Source organism: Carassius auratus, chromosome 7, assembly GCF_003368295.1.
Source record: "Carassius auratus strain Wakin chromosome 7, ASM336829v1, whole genome shotgun sequence".
NCBI lineage: Eukaryota > Metazoa > Chordata > Actinopteri > Cypriniformes > Cyprinidae > Carassius > Carassius auratus.
In genome coordinates this window covers 27424720-27445575 of record NC_039249.1, presented here as the reverse complement: position 1 = coordinate 27445575, position 20856 = coordinate 27424720, and the positions used below count along the sequence as shown (strand labels likewise).

The 20856-nt window shown below is 40.2% G+C and overlaps 1 protein-coding gene across 3 annotated transcripts in view; it reads left to right on the top strand.

Annotated features, from left to right (window-relative positions):
• Positions 1–20856, top strand: part of LOC113106387 (probable E3 ubiquitin-protein ligase HECTD4) — an 85728-nt gene that overhangs the window by 51936 nt on the left and 12936 nt on the right. For all 3 annotated transcript variants that reach the window (XM_026268259.1, XM_026268260.1, XM_026268261.1), the window contains exons 53-68: positions 28–165; positions 335–462; positions 1295–1455; positions 1544–1725; positions 2388–2593; positions 3621–3751; positions 3940–4145; positions 4989–5168; positions 5276–6600; positions 8088–8295; positions 8392–8615; positions 9007–9152; positions 18317–18420; positions 18528–18651; positions 19841–20031; positions 20118–20264. In XM_026268259.1, coding sequence (XP_026124044.1) covers positions 28–165; positions 335–462; positions 1295–1455; positions 1544–1725; positions 2388–2593; positions 3621–3751; positions 3940–4145; positions 4989–5168; positions 5276–6600; positions 8088–8295; positions 8392–8615; positions 9007–9152; positions 18317–18420; positions 18528–18651; positions 19841–20031; positions 20118–20264 — 3801 coding nt within the window. The remainder of the gene's footprint in view (positions 1–27; positions 166–334; positions 463–1294; positions 1456–1543; positions 1726–2387; positions 2594–3620; positions 3752–3939; positions 4146–4988; positions 5169–5275; positions 6601–8087; positions 8296–8391; positions 8616–9006; positions 9153–18316; positions 18421–18527; positions 18652–19840; positions 20032–20117; positions 20265–20856) is intronic.

Here is a 20856-nt window from a genome sequence, read left to right as displayed (position 1 = left end):
GATGAATAATGCGGTTTAATCGGACAGGGATGGTGGATATCGCTCGTCAGACTGTCGAGTTCCTGTATGAGGAGAACGGAGGGATTCCTCGAGACCTCTACCTCCCAACCATCGAGGACATCAGAGATGAAGCGAACAAGTTCACCATTGATAAAGTCCGCAAAGGTCTGTGTCAAACACATTCACTCTATTTGTCTGAGATTCTCTTCATTTTCCTGCGTTTTGGTGCACGTTTTCACCATTTTAGTCAGCTTTTAGCATTTTGAATTACTTGTAAATGAAGTTTAAATGAATTACAATTCATAATTTCTCTCTCTGTCACGGTTTCCCTCAGGTTTGACGGTGGGCATCCGCTGCCCGGAGGGGAACAACAGCAGTAGCAGCACAGCCCTGCCCAAGTTTGCCATCCGGGGCATGCTGAAGACCTTCGGCCTGCATGGAGTCGTGCTCGATGTCGACTCTGTGAGGATCTGCATCAGTCATATTAGGCTTTTCAAAAAAAAAAAAAAAACGAATTAGCGGAGGCAGAAATATTTTGTTAATTTGTTCTTTTGATAAAATTAGGATATAATCATACAGATTAAAAAAAAAAAATTATAATGAAATCCGCATCATTCTGTACAACATTTTCATGATTTAATGATGATGATTTGAAGTACTTCACATTAAAAAAAACATCATTTTAAAAAGTAGAACTGTAAATATTTTTTTTTCTTGCATTGAAATAGTCCAGACGTGTTCTTTCCAGGCTGTGAGATTAATTAATTAATACATAATAATAGAAAGCTCACAGAAAGGTGTATTTAAAAAAAATATGTAAAAAAATACATTTGAAAATTAGACCTTATTTAAATTATTTTTGCATGTTCGTGACTATTGACTCTGATATGCATTTGGTTTATTATTTATATATATATATATATATATATATATATATATATATATATATATGTGAACGTCAAAATTTTTTACTTGGTGAAAAAAATCTCTGGATGTTTTATTCATTATTAATTTTATTCATTACTTTATTTCATTTTTTATATTTTGGCCAATTTTATTTTGATAATTTTAGGATGTAATGAGAAGCATCCTTACACAACAACATTTTCTCTATTAAAACCTGCAAACTGATGTATTAATACTTAACATTAAATAATATTAGCATATATACATATAAATATTTTAGCATTTTTTTCCACAATGTTGAAATATTCCATACATGTTCTTAAGCCTCTTTTAAATGACAACCTCTTTTAAACGCAACCAATCTCAATCTTGATTTGTGTGTGTTCAGTCCAGTGAGCTGGTGCAGGTGGAGACGTATCTGCGCAGTGAGGGGGTGTTAGTTCGGTACTGGTACCCCATTGAGACACTGGAGAGACCCCCAGCAGGGTCCCGCAGGGCTGCAGCCAATGGCTTGGTGTCTCTAGACAGCAGCAACATCCAGATTCACCGGTAATGCATTTAAAGATGCATTTCTTATTAATCTTGTAAACAGCATATTTGATTAAGATTCAGCACTGTGTGTGTGTGTGTGTTTCAGGGAGCTGCTGCGCTGTGAAGGTGCTCTGGCGCGTCTCTACTGCCGCATGGCTTTACTCAAAATCTTTGCTCCCAAGAGCCCTCACACATTCACACGTCTCTTCCACATCCCCGCCGTGCGTGACATCACACTCGAGCATCTGCAGCTCCTGTCCAATCAGCTGCTGGCTCCGCCTCTGCCAGGTGATGTCAGACCAATAATTCAAGGAACACGGGTTGCCAGCTTGTTTGATCCAACTTCCAAATTTACATTTGACATTTTAAAGGAACAGTTCACCTAGAAAATGAAAATTTGGTGAAATGCTGCATTGCATTACTTGCTCATCAGTGGATGCTCTGTAGTGAATGGGTGCCGTCAGAATATAAGTTAATTAGGAGTAATCCACACCACTCCAGTCCATCAGTTAACATCTGGAGAAGACAAAAGCTGTGTGTTTGGAAGAAACATCCATCCATCATCAAGGTGTTTTAACTTCAAACCGTTGATTCTTTGGATTCAAAATATAATCCATGATCCATAATAACACTTCCTCCAGTAAAAATAAATCCATCTCCTGTTGTCTCTCACATCAAAATCTACCCACACATCACTTTAATTCTGACGGCACCCATTCACTGCAGAAGTGCTGAAACGCTACATTTCTCCTAATCTGTTCCTATTAAGAAACAAATTAATCTACACATTGAATGGCCTGTGTGTGGTTTCGGCCAATTTTCATTTTTGGGTGAACTATCCCTTTTAATACATTCTAGAAAAAATGTAAAAGTAAAATAACATAAAATGCCTGAAGCGCATCCATCTTAATAAAACTCAGTATGTGTTGACTTCCCTTTGTCGTCTGTAGATGGCAGAATCAGTTCAAACTCTCTTCTGCTGGCTCAGTCCGTCCTCCACGAGCTGCAGGGCGAGAGCTGCTCCCCGACCGAACTCTTCTATCAGGGGAACGCTGGGAGCATCGGCGAGTGGCTGACGGTGGCCATCAGCAGAGCCCTGCATCAGGGAGAGGACAGCCTCCTCGAGCTCACCAAACAGATCTGCTGCTTCCTGCAGGTACCAACATGTCCACATCTCTCTACAGGATACATCTGATACAAGTAAAACTGATTGACAAAGTAGAGATCAGCATTATTTTAATATCATTGATATACTAGTTTTTGTTCATATTTTATACATTTGTTTTTCATATTTTTCTCATTTTTTTCATTTTAATTTTATTTTAAGCTTTAGTAATTAGTTTTTTGTCTCTGTCTTTTTATTTATTAAGTTTTAGTGTTTAGGCAAGGCAAGTTTATTTATATAGCACATTTCATACACCATGGTAATTCAAAGTGCTTTACATTAAAATAAAATAAGAAAAAATTATCACAACAATAAAACAAGAAATTAAAAAATATTTGAAAATGGTTTAAAATTTATTTAAAAGTTTTTACATTTCTTGTTTTATTGTTGTGATTATTTTTTTCTTATAATCTTTAATTCTTACATGAGAAATGTTGGCAATTAGCTGAATTAAATTATTTTTTTATGCTTTTAGTTTAGTTAACAGTAATAAACCTGGTAGAGTTAAACATTTTGCAAGAAAAAAAAAAGTTCTCTAAAAGGAATAATGACAGAAGAGCCTTTTAAAAATAACAAACCTATTATTTCCCTCGTAATTATTATTATTATTATTATTATTTATATATCTATCATTTAGATATTTACACATTTTTGTAGCATTTTTATTAGTACATTATAATACTGATTGCAAATTAAACATTATATTTTGTCATATTTTGTATTTAAATTTATCCAAAATAGAAAGTGCACTTTTGAACTGTTTTGTACTAAAGTGTGTTAAAGGGTTAGTTCACCGAAAATGTAAAATTATTTCATTAATAACTCACCCTCATGTCGTTTCAAACCCGTGAGACCTCACGAGATATTTTAGATTTAGTCCGAGAGCTCTCAGTCCCTCCATTGAAGCTGTCTGTACGGTCTACTGTACTGTACTTTAAGAAACATAGTCCTGAAAGAGCTCGGTGTTAAATTATTATTAGTTATTGTGGTAATGCTTTAGTGTTTGCTGAACTTTCAGAGCGCTCCAGAGCAGTTCCCGCTGGAACAGATTCCCATCACAGAGTCCAAGGTCAACGTGGACGTGAACTTCCCTGGGGCCGCGTTTGTGGTCGTCTCTTGCAAAGAGAGCCAACTCAGCTGCCGCAAAGAGTGAGTTTCTGTTGAGTATCTGACAACACAACATTAGCCGAGTTTTCTCTATGGATGTCACAAGCACTCATATTTCTAAATGACCTGTTTTTGCCCCATGCTTTCATTAGTCAGGGAGTTTTGCAGTGTAAGACTAATTATTTCAAAAGAGCAAGAAACATGTTTTGCACGTCATGTTTTTCTCTTAGCTCCTCTCTATATAAGGCTCCTTGGACTCGCGTAATGGTGTATGGACTTGGTCATAAGGTTCGTCGAAATGGCCAGCTGAATCTGATGGAGGCAGTGTGTTACCCTCTAGATGCCTCTCCATCCAATACAGGACTCACCCCTCCACCCACAGCCAACCAGTATCCCAGCATCATCATCCCCACTGACAGAGTGCATGTCAAACTAGGCACGTCAAGTACATGTTACATTTGTACAGACATTTAAGATTTAGGATTACCTACTTAGAAGATTCTACTTGGTATGTTCTATATATATTTAAAAAATTGTATACCGTAGTGAGCAAAGTGCCCACTTAAATCAGCATCATTTAATTATATTGTATGCACACTTCAAATCTTGAAATGTATTTTACATTTTATTTGTGTTTTTGTTGATAATATTTTAAAATAAAAGGCCACTTACGTCACTTGAAGAGAGACACTTTTATGATATTTTCTTAACGCACTTAAGTACAATTTTAAAAAGTGATCTTTGTAATAGTCAAAAAAAGTTTTACTTTGGAAATTCTTTTAAAATTGTTTAAAAAATTTTTTTAACACATTTAGATGTGTTAAACATAATAAAGCACATGTGAAGTACTTGATTATAATTCAGTATTACATTCAAGGTTAATATATTTTAAATGCACTAAATTGCAACTCATTATAAATGTGTTATTACAAATGTTTAAATGCATGGCTCATAAGCTTCTATTGAAGTTATTTTAAACCATAGATTCCCGTAAGTGATTGTTTCATATTACGAAGACAATAGAATAAAGATGTGCTTAAGTCCTGCTTGGGTCAAAAATATACATTTAAACTCTTTTTATTTATTTGCAATTAATATTAAGCAGACACTTAAGTATTTTCTTTTCAAATATATTATTTCCATAGATCTCTTTTTAGATTTATGCTAAAGTGCACTTCTTTTTCTCAAGAATAGCCCGCATGCTCACAGCATAAGATTAGTAAGCTGCATTTAGAAAATAAAGAGTACCTGTAACTCATATTCTGGTCACTGTCTGTAGGTGTATCTCCTCCTCCTGGTGCAGTGCTGGTATTGCACTCGTTGCCTCTTGAGTTTCCCTTGGCTATGGCCTTTGCTGAACAGCTGCTGACCTACACCATTGGGGAAACCACTGACCGATCTGAGGATGAGCTGGACACTGTGCCCAGTTCTGTGCTTATGCAGGTTGTAGAGTTGCTGGGTAAGAAATGAACATTTATTTTCCCACAAGGATCAAGTAAAACATGCTAGTAAAACTTCCCATGCAGTTTCTTTTTCCAGCATCACACTTGCTGTATCTGTGTTTAGGTGGGCTTCTGTGGACCACCGATCTTGCTCCATGCATCAAGGAGCTGGTCTTCCATTTGCTTGCAGAGCTTCTCCGCAAGATCCAGGCCTTCGAGCATTGCAAAACCCCCTCGGGGCTGTCTAGCCACATTACATTGCTTTTCAACCCTTGCCTAACAGTCCTTATGGTTCTTCAATCCGAGCTACGAAAACTTTATGACCACGAGACCCAAAACTGGGGGTCAGTTAGCGGAGATTCCTGCACTTCTGGAACGGGCAGCAGCGGAGCACTTGCGCTCGTCACCGAGCGGAGCCGCTTCTCGACCTACTTCCACGCCCTGATGGAGGTGTGTCTGGCAGTCGCCGAAGTGACTCTGCCGCTCAGTACAGCTGCGGGGACATCGGTGGTAGGCATCCCATCGTCTACAAGTGCCACCAACTGTAGCGATTCCTCTTCCTCCTCTCCATCCTCTCCGGGCCAGACGCCCCAAAATCCAAGCTTGCTTTCGAAGCGCAAAAAGGTGAAGCTAAAGCGCGAACGTACAGGGGCCACAGTTGCATCAGTCTCAGGAAAACATGGTTCTGGAAGTGGAGGGAGACCATCAGAATGTGACAGTGCTTTGCTAAACATGGCCGGAGGGAAGCCAGAGGACATGTTGTGGTTTCACCGTGGGCTGACGTTACTCTTGATTTTACGACACCTTGCTAACAAGGACCCTCAAGGTCTGGGCGTCACTGAAGATGCGGTTGCAGATGCCTGCCAAGCCTTGGTTGGCTCCACCGTTCACAGTCGTTTGCTCGTGCTCTCAGGAATCCCCACTCACTTGGAGGAATCTGTGGTGCGCAATGCAATCCGAAAGGCTTGCAACGCACACGGCGGTCTCTTCAAGGATGAGATCTTTATTCCAGTTCAGGAAGAGGACCCTAAAAAAACCAAAGCTGAAACTTCAGGTATTCCCCAAGATGCAAAGCGAGATAGCACTGCAGGAAGCCTTAACAGCAACAATGCAATGCCAGCAATGAGTGCCTCGGCTTCAGCGAGCCAGACATCAGGATCCAGCTCTTTAGAGGGAGCTTCCAGGGCTTCCACTGAGCTGCTGGTGAATCAAGAGTTGGTAACCCCTCAACCAGCACCTTCCCAACCACAAGCACCGCTGGATCCCCACACAGTGTCCAGTCAGGAGAGTCTTGATGTGTCTCTTTGTAGCACAGGAAGTCAAGGTAGTCTCGGCAGCATTGGTGAGCGGTTGGATAGTGTTGCGACATCAGTCTCTGATGGGAGCTCCATGTACACAGACATCCAAGCCAGTGTGGCACGACCAATCAAAGGCTATGCTGTCATCGAGGTGAGTGGGACCAGCAACAGTAAAGGTGTTTACAAACATCTTTATTACTGTTGTTCATCCTTAAATTAGCATTGTGTTTATTGATATGGTATGCCAAGCTCATGTTTCAGATTAATTTATTTTGACATGCACTTATATCCCTTTTGCTCATAAGCACATCATAACAGATGTTTGACTATGTAATTTTTTGGGAAAAGTATGACTAACTGAGAATGCACAATTTCTGTGCATGTGTATTTAACGATTGTTATCTTGCAAGGTCAATATATTGGCTGATATTTGGCATTTTTTGTAATTATCAGTACCTGTTACGAACGTACACACAAACCGAGAGAGATCCAATTTGCAGTGTTTTATTGGGAGAATCCAAATAATCGTAATCCAGTCAGGCAAGAGGCCAATATCCACAAAAGCAGTCCGAAACATGACAAACACTAGGGAACACGAAAAGCAGGGTGACATAAACCAAGGACTCCATGAAACCGATAGAAACAAACAGGGTATATATGGACAGGTGAAAACGATGAAACTGGGAACAGCTTTGTGCAATTAACAGGTGGCAATTAACAGTGATGAATCGGACAAAGGCTTGTGGGAAATGGGAAGTGAGACCACTAGTGGACACCCAGGGATACACAGACCAGACACTGTGACAGTATCAGCCTTTAGGTTTTTCCAAAGCCGATATATCGGCTGGTATTTAGCCTTTTTAGTGATCAGTTTTTTGCCAAAGCCGATATATTGGCTGCTATTTAGCCTTTTTAGTGATCAGTTTTTGCCAAAGCCGATATATTGGCTGGTATTTAGCCTGTTTTACTTGTCAGTATCAATAATCAAGCAACTATCAGTCTTATTTTTTATTAGTTACTTTGGTTTACCCTACAACTTTAGATTTCTTGAGACAAGTTAAATGATATCCAGTATTAATCAACTGTTAATTTGCAAGACCAAAATAAATTTTGCATATCAATCGATATTTGATATTTTTTAATTATGGGTATCGGCCATTAGGTTTTTGCTAAGACTGATATATCGGCCGATATTTGGCATTTTTTAATAATTAGCATCGGTCATTGTTTTTTGGGGGTTGGGAGAGGCTGATAAGCGTCAGAAGCTGGACTTTTATTTTGACAGTGCTGAAAATACCAGTGCTTGCCACCTAGTTTAGATTAGATTAGATTCAACTTTATTGTCATTGCACATGTAGGAACAAGGCAACAAAATACAGTTGAACCTAGTTGTACAAAACATGACAAATTACTTAAATATGCTTAGAACTTTTTTGATTAATTTGGCTAAAAGTTTTTCAAACTCTTCCTACTGCATTCACCAGATTTTCAGACAATGATAAAACGCATCTAGAGCACCCTTGCAACTGCATATGAACCATTTAAAACACCTTTGCAACACTAGTAACACTAATCGTTTTGTAAAAGAAATTAGATTCTAAATAATAAATAAAAAATTTTTTTGCTTTTGTCTTATAGGTAAGGGCACGGGCCCAAGTAGAGAAGATTCGGGCCAGTCTTTTTAACAGCAGTGATCTCATTGGCCTTTCCAATCTGGAAAGAGAGGAGGAGCTGATGGAGATGACCAATGAGGAGATCCTCACCGTCTCCAGTGTAAATCAGAGTTTATTTGACACACAAGGGAGTTCAGTCCTAGAGGAGTACTTCCTTGATAAATCGATCAGAGGTTGGTTGATTTCGTTATCATCAATTTTTTTATTTTATTTTTTGTTTATTCTATCATTCTTTTTTGCTTTGTTGATATTATGTTTTGTTCTTATAGGAGATAAATTGGTTCCTGAAGCACGTGATGTGCTGACAGACATCTTTAAGAGCTGCGTTTATGCAGAGCAGGTGCTGAGCTCCATACCAACAAAACCAGTGAAAATATCAGATATTTATCTGAGCAAAGAGCAGATGAACTCTCAGACACCAGGAAACCTGCTCCACGTGTTTTTTACACACATACGGCCGCCCAAGAAGCTGCTTGATGACCAGCTCATGCAGGTGAAAATCTTGGAACAGTAATTAATTTAGTATTATTATTATTATTAAATAACTAATTTATCATTAAACATGAAAATATTGTTTTTTGTTTGTTTGTTTCACTACATGCACATGGTCACTTTGAGTCTTCCACATGCATTTTGCAAAATAATAATTATGAAGTATTAACAGTTATTATTAATAATCAACAAAAATAATGATTATTGTTATAAAAATGTCAAAAAATTGACATACCTAGTTGTAATTCACACATGTGTTACTATTGTATTTTATTTGTATTTACTTTTTCTTGTTTTTTGTTAGCATCACATTTAAGGCCATATTGAACAGACACAAAGTATTTGACCAGACCAAAGCAGGAATGATTAACCTTTGTTAATTGCACACACAGATTCTCCGTAAATATGGCACAGTAAAGGCCAACAAGAACAAGCACAGCAAGGCAGGCAAAGAGCAGCACCAGGGCAAGGTGGTCAGCACAAAAAGATCCATCACCAAACCCCCGGCCAAAGAGAAGTCCACGCTGAACAGTGGGAGGTGAGTGTAGACTGCCAAAATATCAAACATCTTTCATTATTCATTTATTTAAATTATTTAACATATTGAATACAATCATCCCTTACCTTAAGATACATTTTAAATAACCATTGTTTTTCATTTGAAATATATAAAAGTTAATCTGCCACCATAAGATGTATAGTAGTACCAGTGCTATTTTATGTATTTTTAATAGAGCTGCATGATGTGTCATTTAAGCATCGATATCGCAATGTTCGATTCCACGATAGTCACATCGCAAGATGTGTGATGTAGGCTGTCGTAGTTGATCCGTTATTCATTAACTGTAGATGTGATTAACTGTAAGAATGTGATTCGCAGATTAATTGCACAGCTTAACCATCATAGAGTGAAAGTTTATCATTTGCATGTGTTTTTAAGTCCTGTCAGTTTAACAGGGCAGAGAGAGAGCGCACGAGAGAGAGAGTGCGTGAGCGAGAGAGAGAGAGCGCACGAGCGAGAGAGAGAGAGAGACTATGCAAGGGAGAGAGAGAGACTACGCAAGGGAGAGAGAGAGAGAGAGAGAGAGAGAGAGCGCGCACGCGAGAGAGAGAGAGAGTGAGAGTGAGCGAGAGAGAGAGTGCGAGAGAGAGTGAAAGAGAGCGCGAGAGAGAGAGCGCGTGAGCGAGAGAGAGAAAGAGCGCACGAGAGAGAGAGAGAGAGAGACTATGCAAGGGAGAGAGAGAGAGAGAGAGAGAGAGAGAGAGTGAGAGTGTGCGAGAGAGAGTGAAAGAGAGCTCGAGAGAGAGAGCGCGTGAGCGAGAGAGAGAGCGCGCAAGCTTGCGAGAGAGAGAGCGCAAGAGAGAGCGTGTGAGAGAGAGAGAGAGCGAGAGCGAGCATGCGAGAGAGAGAGAGAGAGAGAGAGAGAGCGTGAGCGAGAGAGAACGTGCGAGAGAGAAAGAGAGTACGAGCGAGCGAGAGAGAGAGAGAGAGAGAGAGAGTGCGAGAGAGAGTGTGAAAGAGCGCGAGAGAGAGAGAGCACGCGAGCGAGAGAGAGCACGCGAGCGAGAGAGAGAGCGCAAGAGAGAGCGAGCATGTGAGAGAGAGAGAGACAGCAGAGAGCTTTCAGAGAGAGAGGTCATGCATAACATGAGCTCCTAGTCTTTCTAGAGTTTCTTGCTTCTAATATGAGGTAAACCAAAGATAAAAACACAAAATTAACTAAAATGGGACGGTGAGCACAAGTTCACTATAAAAAAAATACTTTAATATTTATTTTTTTACAAGAAATTAGGAGAAAATCTCTTGAAAACAAGAAAAATTCGTGGAACCTAAACAAAAGGACACTGGAGTGGACCCTACAACAAGGCTTCAGAAGGGAACGAACACAAAAACTGCTGGAGAAGAACCACCTACAAACTTCACGGATTTAACAAAAAGGATTATTCCATCTTATTCCATCTTAAAAAGGATTTAACCACAAAAAAAAATTTTTTTTTTTAATAACCTTTCCATCTACAAACAACAAGGACCAAAAATTGCAAAAGGACAAACAAAACCAACGGACCCCCAACTTTCCATTTGATGGAGGTAAGACAACAAGAGCTGTATTCCAACTAAAATAACTTTAAAAGCAATCTGTCAAGATAAATTCAAGATAAATTCAACTAAAAAGGGAAACTTTTTATAAACTCTTTTATAAACTTTGCAAACAAACTTGACCAACTGTCTCCTGGCATACTACAGCTATAGAACGGTATAGCAATTTAAAATAACAAAAGAGGGCCATTGTCATTCACACCTTCTGATTGGATTAACGGAGCCATTACAATCAATATCAAAGACCTGTAAACGGCATTACCATGGCAACACCAGCAATGGGGACTGGAGCTCACACCTTTTCCTACCCCCCAGACATCAAGTCTGAGAAGAGCAGACAACAACACAAGCTCAAAACTCAGAAGGAAAACCCAGAAACACTGTTTAAAGATACTTTAAACAGTAGGGGCAAAACCATCACCACAAACCTGCTCTTCTACACAGAACAACCGACTGCATGGCACACCGCCTCCTGCACACTGTTCCAGTATCACACCAAACATGGAATCTGTAAAGGCAGACAACTGTGCATTTATGAAGACGCAGAAAAAGACCCAGAGAACAGACACCTGACAATAAACTTTTATCAAAATGGAACGGTAATGATACAGGGAAACAGTGCTGCCCTCACAAACTTTGAACAGACCTTCCACTGCTTAAAAGATATGGTGGAAAGAGATGAAGCAAACCCCTGCAAGCAAACCCATACAGACACACCAGAAGACACTGACCAAAATGAGCCTTCAACCCACGACAACACAGAGAACAGGACCCCTCCAGAAACCACAGAGAACATCAGTCTTCCCCAAAGCACAGGACTACACAACACAGTTGTCCAGCTACAGCACAGCTTAGCACTGCTAGAAGTGGAAATAGTGGAACTGAGTGAGCAAGTCCACATCCTGTCCACTAAAGACACTGAACAACTGAGAGAACAGCTGGACCAGATGAGAAACCAGCTGAAAATGTCCATCCAAGAACTTAAAAGGGAAATGGACACTCTGTATCAGGACAGGCAAACACTCAAAAAAGACCTCAAAGAACTTCAACAGATCATGGGGAAGGAACTTTCAGAAATGAAAGACTACATGGGGAGGGAGCTTGCATGCTTCAAAAAAAGAGCTTCAACAAAGGGACAAACAGATGGAGAACCTAACAACACAGATGAGGTGTCTCACTACCCCTGTGAAGGCCCCCAAAGTCCCCCCTCCCCCCCCCACACAACACCTACACATCCAAAGTCCAGCAGCACATCTCCGGCACCCACCAAACCATCACAGCCCAGCAACAGCCAAAAGGGAAGCAGGAACACCTGCAGCCTCCAAAAAACCAGAGATCCTTCAGAAAAACATGACAGCTACAACCCAGCTGAGAAACAGCCAGTGAAAACAGAGGCTGACATTGCCATCCTCATGGACTCCAATGGGAAGTTCCTACAAGGAGAAAGACTTTTTCCAGGCCTTAAAACAACAAAACTCTGGTGCCCAAAAACAGGGGATGCCCTCAGAATACTTTCTGACTCCACCTTTGGCACACCCTCACATATCATCATACACACAGGCACCAACGACTTGAGAAGGAACAGGAGAGAGTTGGGCAGCTGATCTGCAGAGTAGCAGAGAAGGCTACAGAAATCTACCCCAGCACAAAGATCACCATCTCTACCCTCCTACCCCGCAGAGACATCCACCCAGACACCATCCAGAGAGTCAACGCTGACATCTCCAAAGGATGTGCTCGCCTGCCCAATGTACACCTGGCTCATCACCCCTCCATCACAATCAGGGACCCTGTATGACCATGTACACATAAAGAAGGACAAAGTCAATGTGTTTGCAAAAACACTGAAAGACACAGGCGTGGGGCAGACAAAAACACCTTCACACCCCTGAAAACAACACAGCTGCGAACCTACAGAACACAAAACCAGACACCCCAGCATAAAACTACAAACTCATCACAGAGAACGACCCACCACTGGCTGCACAATACCAGGGACCCCCACAACATGCTAAAATCCACATCAGGATACCCCATGCACCAGCACTACACCACCACAGATCTACACCAGCCCATCAGCAGAAACCCCAGTTGCACCAGATCACCACCCAAGACACCCCACAACCACAAAAACATCACTCCAGGCAGAGAAGCAACATGAGGAACAACCCAACATCAGCAGCAGCAAACCAGCCTTCCACCCGCCCATGCAGCCTCAGGTGACAACACACCAAACCCAGCACCACTCCCACACTCCAGGAGCTACGCTCAGGCCCTGAAAGGACAAGCAAATACACTGGAGATGAGTGAGATCAGACAGCTGCTGAACTACATCAGTACCCAGGCTGACAGCATGAAAGGGCCACACAGCATGCAAACACCTGCCTAACAATGAAAAAAAAAAAAAAAAAAAAAAAAAAACTTTTCTTTTCCAAAACACTATATTACATTAGAAAAGGATTACCTCTATTTTTGAAAACAAGAACTCTATACCGTGAACTCTTAAAATGACTCTGTCAATATCAACGTGGAATATTCAAGGATTGAATTCAGCAGCCTTTGGGCTAAAGAGCTCAAACACTGAATTCCAGAAGAGCATCAAAGATATGGATATTATAATTCTACAGGAGACATGGAGCAGGGCAGACACCGTCACCCACTGCCCACCCAACTACAGAGAAATCATCCTACCATCACAAAAACTCAACACAGTCCGACAGGGAAGAGACTCAGGAGGACAAATAATCTGGTACAAATCAAAACTCCACAAACACATCAACACAGTGAAGCAGTGCAAATACTACACCTGGCTTAAAATCCACAAGGAACTGCTCCCATCCAGAAAAGATATATACCTGTGTGCCATATACATCCCACCATCAGAGTCCCCCTACTACAGAGAAGACACGTTCTCCATATTAGAGGAAGAGACAAGCCACTCCAGGCCCAGGGAAATGTGCTCATCTGTGGAGACCTGAACGCAAGAACAGGACTAAGCCGGACTTCACTGACACACAAGGGAGCAAATACATCAACAACAAACTGACTGTTATTAATAACACATTCTCCCATATCCACAGAAATAACCATGATCATATAGTGAATAAGAAATGGGAAAGACCTCCTGCAGCTCTGTCGAAGCCTGGGTCTGTATATCATCAACGGTAGGTTACGAGGAGACACTTTAGGAAGAGTCACATTTGCTCACCTCTTGGGAATAGCACAGTTGACTATATGATAACAGATATAGATCCTTCATCTCTCAGATCATTCACTGTTAGAGAACTAACCCCTCTGTCCGATCACAGTCAAAATCACTGTGTATCTCAAAAAGACTGAAAATAACATTAACACAAAGCCCAGTAAACTGTACAACATCAGAAAACCATACAGATGGGCCGAAAACAGCGCTGAAGAATATCAGAAAGCACTCAGCAGCCAAAAAATACAAGCACTGATAGATAACTTCTAAATAACATCTATGCTCACACCAATGAAGTGTCAATCTTGCGGTCAAAGATTTAAATTACATATTTGAAAAATCAGCAAAACAATCCAAATTGAAAACAAAATCTGGAAAAAATCTAATACCCAAAAATGACAAAAATTGGTTTGATCAGGACTGCCAAACTATTCGCAAACAAATGAGAACACTTTCAAATCAGAAACACAGAGATCCAAATAATACAGAGATCCGCCTTCTTTACTGTGCAACACTAAAACAATACAAACATACACTCAGAACCAAAAAAGCACAATACACCCAAAACCAGCTCACAATAATTGAGAAGTCAGTCAACACAAACCAATTTTGGAATAACTGGAACAATCTGAAAAAAACTGATCATGAAGAATTGGCAATCCAAAATGGAGAAATATGGGAAAGTCATTTCCAAACACTGTTTAATAAAGTACAAACAGACAAAAACTGTAAACAAACCAAACAATCAACCAATTGGAAAAACTAGAATTAGCAATCAAAGATAACCAAAACCCATTAGATTTCCCAATAACTGATAAAGAACTTAAAGAAAAAATCAAAAACCTCCAACCCAGAAAAGCATCTGGACCTGATGGGATATTAAATGAAATGATAAAACACACAAGCAGTCAATTTCAATTGGCCATTCTAAAACTATTCAATGTGATTCTAAGTGTAGGTCACTTCCCTGACATCTGGAATCAAGGCTTGATCACACCAATCTTTAAAAACGGAGATAAATTTGATCCTAACAACTACAGAGGCATCTGTGTGAGCAGCAACCTGGGAAAGTTATTCTGTAGCATAATAACGCTCGACTATTAGACTTCATCACCACACACAAGTACTGAGTAGAAGTCAAATTGGATTTTTACCAAATTACCGCACATCTGACCACATCTATACATTACATACTCTAATTGAAAAACATGTCAACCAAGAAAAAGGTAAAATATATGCATGCTTTATTGACTTTAAAAAAGCTTTTGACTCAATTTGGCACCAAGGACTGTTTTACAAACTTATTGAAAGCGGCATAGGAGGTAAAACCTATGACCTTATCAAATCAATGTACACTGAAAGTAAATGTGGCGTAAAAATCGGCACCCAACGTACGAGGTATCTTTCCCAAGAGCGTGGTGTGAGACAGGGCTGCTGCTTAAGCCCAACATTATTAACATTTACATCAATGAACTGGCAAGCAGTCTGGAGCGATCCGCAGCCCCTGGCCTCACACTACACAACTCACAGATCAGATGCCTGCTGTATGCAGACGATCTGGTTCTGCTGTCTCCCACTCAACAAGGTCTACAGCAGAACCTGGACCTGCTAGAACAATACTGCCAGACCTGGGCCCTGACAGTCAACCTGAAGAAAACCAAAATCATGATCTTCCAGAAAAGATCCAGATCCCAGGGAACACAACACACATTTACACTAGGCACTAACCCAATAACACACACATCACACTACAACTACCTGGGTCTGAAAATCACATCCACAGGAAACTTTAATCATGCTGTGAATGAACTGAGAGATAAAGCACGCAGGGCCTTCTATGCCATAAAACGGCAATGTCCTATAGAAATCCCTATTAGAATTTGGCTGAAAATATTAGAATCAGTAGTTGAGCCCATTGCACTCTATGGCAGTGAGGTGTGGGGTCCACTGACCAATCCAAATCAAGATTTCACCAAATGGGAAAAACATCCAATTGAGACCCTGCATGCAGAACTGTGTAAAAATATATTACACGTGCACCGGCACACAACAAATAACGCATGCAGGGCAGAATTAGGCAAATATCCTCTAATCGTAAAGATACAAAAAAGGTCAATTAAATTCTGGAAACATCTGAAACTCAGTGACCCCCAATCATATCATTATAAAGCCCTTCAATACCAAGAGATGAGCAAAGAAAGCAGTCCCCTCCCTCAGCTGATCCAGAGCTTCAGTACTGATGCTTCACTAACATCTACTGATGCTCTGAATCACATCAGAATCAATCAGATTACTGCACAAATCAAACACAATTACATCACTCACTGGCAAACCCAAACAGAACAACAGAGTAAAATGCGATGCTATTTGGCTCTAAAGAGAGAGTACAGTATGGCAGAGTATCTGTACACAGTGTCAGATCAGAAACTGAGAAGCACACTGACCAGATACAGACTCAGCGGACACAAGCTGAAGATAGAGACGGGCAGACACAGAAAAACATGGCTGCCAGCGGAGCAGAGACTGTGTTCACACTGTGATCTGAATCAGATGGAAACAGAACTGCACTTCTTAACAGAATGCCCCAAATACACGGACATACGGACAGGGTTCTATGATCAAATACAGCAGATCCATCAGACATTTAAAACTCTTCCGAACCAGGAGAAACTGCCGTATCTGTTAGGAGAACACAAGAACTGCTGTGTATTTGCTGCTCAGTATGTGTCTGCCTGTCATGATGTTAGAGAAAACACTCAACCTGCCCTGACCTGATGTTTCCAGCACATGTAGATTATGTTACGCCATATTACTGTGTTGTATTACTTAGATGTATATTTTGCCTCTGTAAATCTAATACCATATTCTATTTTATTTTATTTCTAACTTATACATTCACATACACTAATTCACTTTGCACTACATGGTTAATACTTTTTATATATTTTATTATTACTATTATTCTTTTTCTTTCTGTAAATACATATGTGCACTATTTGTAAGCAGCCCAGCTGCCACTGCTTTGGCAATACAAATGTACAGTTTTTGTCATGCCAATAAAGCTCACCTAAATTGAAAATTGAAATTGAGTGAGCGCGAGAGAACGTGCGAGAGAGAGAGAGAGCACCGAGAGAGAGAGAGAGCGTGAGCGAGAGAGAACGTGCGAGAGAGAAATAGAGTACGAGCGAGCGAGCGAGAGAGAGAGAGAGAGAGAGCGCGCGTGAGAGAGAGAGCGCGCGTGAGAGAGAGAGCGCGCGTGAGAGAGAGAGCGCGCGTGAGAGAGAGAGAGAGAGGAGAGAGAGAGAGCGCGCGTGAGAGAGAGAGCGCGCGTGAGAGAGAGAGCGCGCGCGTGAGAGAGAGAGCGCGCGCGTGAGAGAGAGAGCCGCGCGTGAGAGAGAGAGCGCGCGTGAGAGAGAGAGCGCGCGTGAGAGAGAGAGCGCGCGTGAGAGAGAGAGAGCGCGCGTGAGAGAGAGAGAGCGCGCGTGAGAGAGAGAGAGCGCGCGTGAGAGAGAGAGAGCGCGCGTGAGAGAGAGAGTGCGAGCGAGAGAGAGAGTGCGAGCGAGAGAGAGAGCGCGCGTGAGAGAGAGAGCGCGCGCGTGAGAGAGAGAGAGAGAGAGAGAGCGCGCGTGAGAGAGAGAGCGCGCGTGAGAGAGAGAGCGCGCGTGAGAGAGAGAGCGCGCGTGAGAGAGAGAGCGCGCGTGAGAGAGAGAGCGCGCGTGAGAGAGAGAGCGCGCGTGAGAGAGAGAGCGCGCGCGTGAGAGAGAGAGCGCGCGCGTGAGAGAGAGAGAGCGCGCGCGTGAGAGAGAGAGCGCGCGCGTGAGAGAGAGAGCGCGCGCGAGAGAGAGAGAGCGCGCGTGAGAGAGAGAGTGCGAGCGAGAGAGAGAGAGAGAGAGTGCGAGAGAGAAAGCGAGCCTCGGCCGCAAGCTCACCATCTTCAAACAACTCGAGCGCTGTCTTGCTCTCTCTCCCTCGCGCATATTAATCAATTGACATGATGGTGTCGATGTTTAAATCATTTAAAATGAGAATGTAAGTGTGCTCACCCCATTTTTGTTTGTAAGAACATTTTTTATTAGATTTCATATCGCAATATATATCGCAGAAAAATAAAATATTGCAATGTAATTTTTTCCCAATATCGTGCAGACCTAATTTTTGAGAGAAACAATACTATACATTTTTTACTTAGTTTAATTTTTATATTTTCTGTTATCATTAAATTGTTTTATTTTATTTTTTTTAATCTGAAGGTGTAGTTTTTATATTCATTTGTATTTAATTTTCAGTTATTTAAGTAATTTAAGATTTTTTTTTATATCAGTTTTTTTTTTTTTTTCAAATAACAAAAATGATCTACTTAGTTTTAGTGGACTATGATATTTTCTGCATGGTGTTTTTCCAGAACTGTACTAAGTGAGAAAAAAACAGTCCTTAAGCCAAAATCTCCAGAGAAGACCAAACCTGAGGAAAAAGACCCTGAAAAGTCTCCCGCCAAAAAGCTCGAAGGTTAATTCAATGCCATTCTTGATTTCTGAATTTCTTATGAAAACATGATATGAATGAATGAATAGATGCATGGTTTGAGTGTTGTCTGATAAACCTCTGTCCATCAGTGCCAGAGGAGAAGTTTCTGACCCTGGAAGGTTTCCACAAGTTTACTCTAGACAGAGCCAAGCAGGATATCCGCAGCGTTTGGAGGGCGATCCTGGCCTGCGGTTATGACCTACACTTTGAAAGGTTTGTTAAAAGGAAGTTTAAGTTAAGAAATGTCTTAAGATAAGTGTGAACTGTTTTCAGAGCACCTGATCTGACGGGAATCCAGAACTTGGGAAACATGTTTTAATGCACTGTATATTTTAAGTAGTTTTTTTTTAAAAGAGCTATCACATTAATTTACATATTTTTTTGCTCTATAATGCTTCTTGAAATTGCCATAATTATGAAATTAAAACAAGACTCTGTTTGACTCTTTTACTGGATTTCAAATTCAGCTAAAAGACACTTGATGTATATTCATGACGGATCATTGATTAGATGATCTACAGAGAACAAGCACATTTAACTTACTGGAAATATGTGTAATGCTCAATAAATTAATGAAATAATTAAATTAAACCACACAATACATTCATTAAACACATTAGAGACCAATGGGAATGTAGCTTTGTAGTTATTGACAAGTTATTTACAAAGCTTTTTAAAAAGATTGTTTTTAAGAATTTTTATTATTTTTCAGTTTAAACTTAAAAACAAGGAACAACATAAGAATATTCTTTATATATATATATATATATATATATATATATATATATATATTTTTTTTTTTTTTTTTTTTTTTTTTTTTTGGTAGTGCAAAATATTTGTATGTTTTTTTTTCTTAAGTAAAGAGAAGATCAGTTAAGAAACATTTGTGACTCTGGAGCACAAAACCAGTCTGAAGTAGCACAGGTATATTTGTAGCAATAGCCAACAACATTGTATGGGTGAAAATTATAAAAAATGTATGCAAAAAATCAAAAGGATATTAAGTAAACTTCATGTTCCATGAAGATATTTTTGATTAGTATGCATTGCTAAGAACTTCATTCGGACGACTTTGATTTTCTCAGTATTTAGATTTGTTTTGCACCCCCAGATTTTCAAAGTTGTATCTCAAACAAATATTGTCCTCCTAACAAACCACACATCAATGGAAAGCATCTTTATTCAGCTTTCAGATGATGTTTAAATCTCAATTTCAACACTTAAGACTGGTTTTGTGCTCCTGGCTCACATTTTATTCTTGAGAATAATATATAAATATGCTTCTGCAGGTGTTTCTTGTTCTGGCTTTCAAATAAACTAGAGATTTGATTTTGGGGAAAGTAATTTTAAATGGCTAGAATAATGACTGCAACTCTGTGAATTTTTTTTTTTCTTCTTTCAGATGCACATGCATCGACTCCCGACACGCTCAGAAAGCCAGTAGAAAATGGACCTTTGCGATGGACTTTGCTCTGGTCCAGTTTGCTAACCGTCTGTGCCGACACCTGGCCATCACTCCTGCCCGCCTGCATCCTCACGAAGTGTACCTGGACGCCCAGGACACCGCCGACCCCCAGGTCACCTGCTTGAGAGGCGAGTGCATCTCCATGTTCTGCTGTTAGATCTGGATTGTGAGATGTAGAGTCAGCATGAGTCTGAAGGTGACTGTGATCACACAGGCGTTCCTGTGGAGAGTCTGCGTCTGCGCTTTGCTCTGCTGCAGTCGATCAACAGCACGCTGGAGAGCTTCTTCCTGCCGTTAGTGGAGCTGAGGCTGACACAGACCTATCAGAACAGCATCGCCGCGCTTCTGTACGAGGTCAAAGGTCAGGCATCGATACACACGCACACAAGACACTGCTCAGGGTTGATTCTTTACTAGCTTTATAGAAGAATACCAAAAAGTACCATGTTTTTTGGATTGGTTGGTTAAACGTTAAAAATGTTAAACGTTAAAAACCACTGTATATTATTAAAATACCATGGTATTACCATCTGATACCATCGCTGTACTAAATGACACTCAAAGTGCTTCATGATAAAGGTGATTTCTCACTATATTTCATATATGTAGGATGATTTGATATATTTTTGCAAATAAAATTGACAAAATAATTGTATAAATTCCCTTGAGGAAAAAAGTACACTTAAGCGTGCTTTCAAAAACAGCATTTATTACAAAAATAGTACACTTTAAAAGAATATACTTTAATATTTTCAGTTCCTCAACCGCGCGCTAATCACAATTAAATGAATAGTTTACATTTATATAAAATGCACGTAGCTTTGTGTTTTGAGTGTTTTGATCCACTTAAGTAGGACTTAAGTACAACTTTGTGATTTTAGAATTACTATTGTGTTTGAAATATGATTTAAAGTGTACTTTAAAGTACACTTATATGTGTTAACTGTTATAAA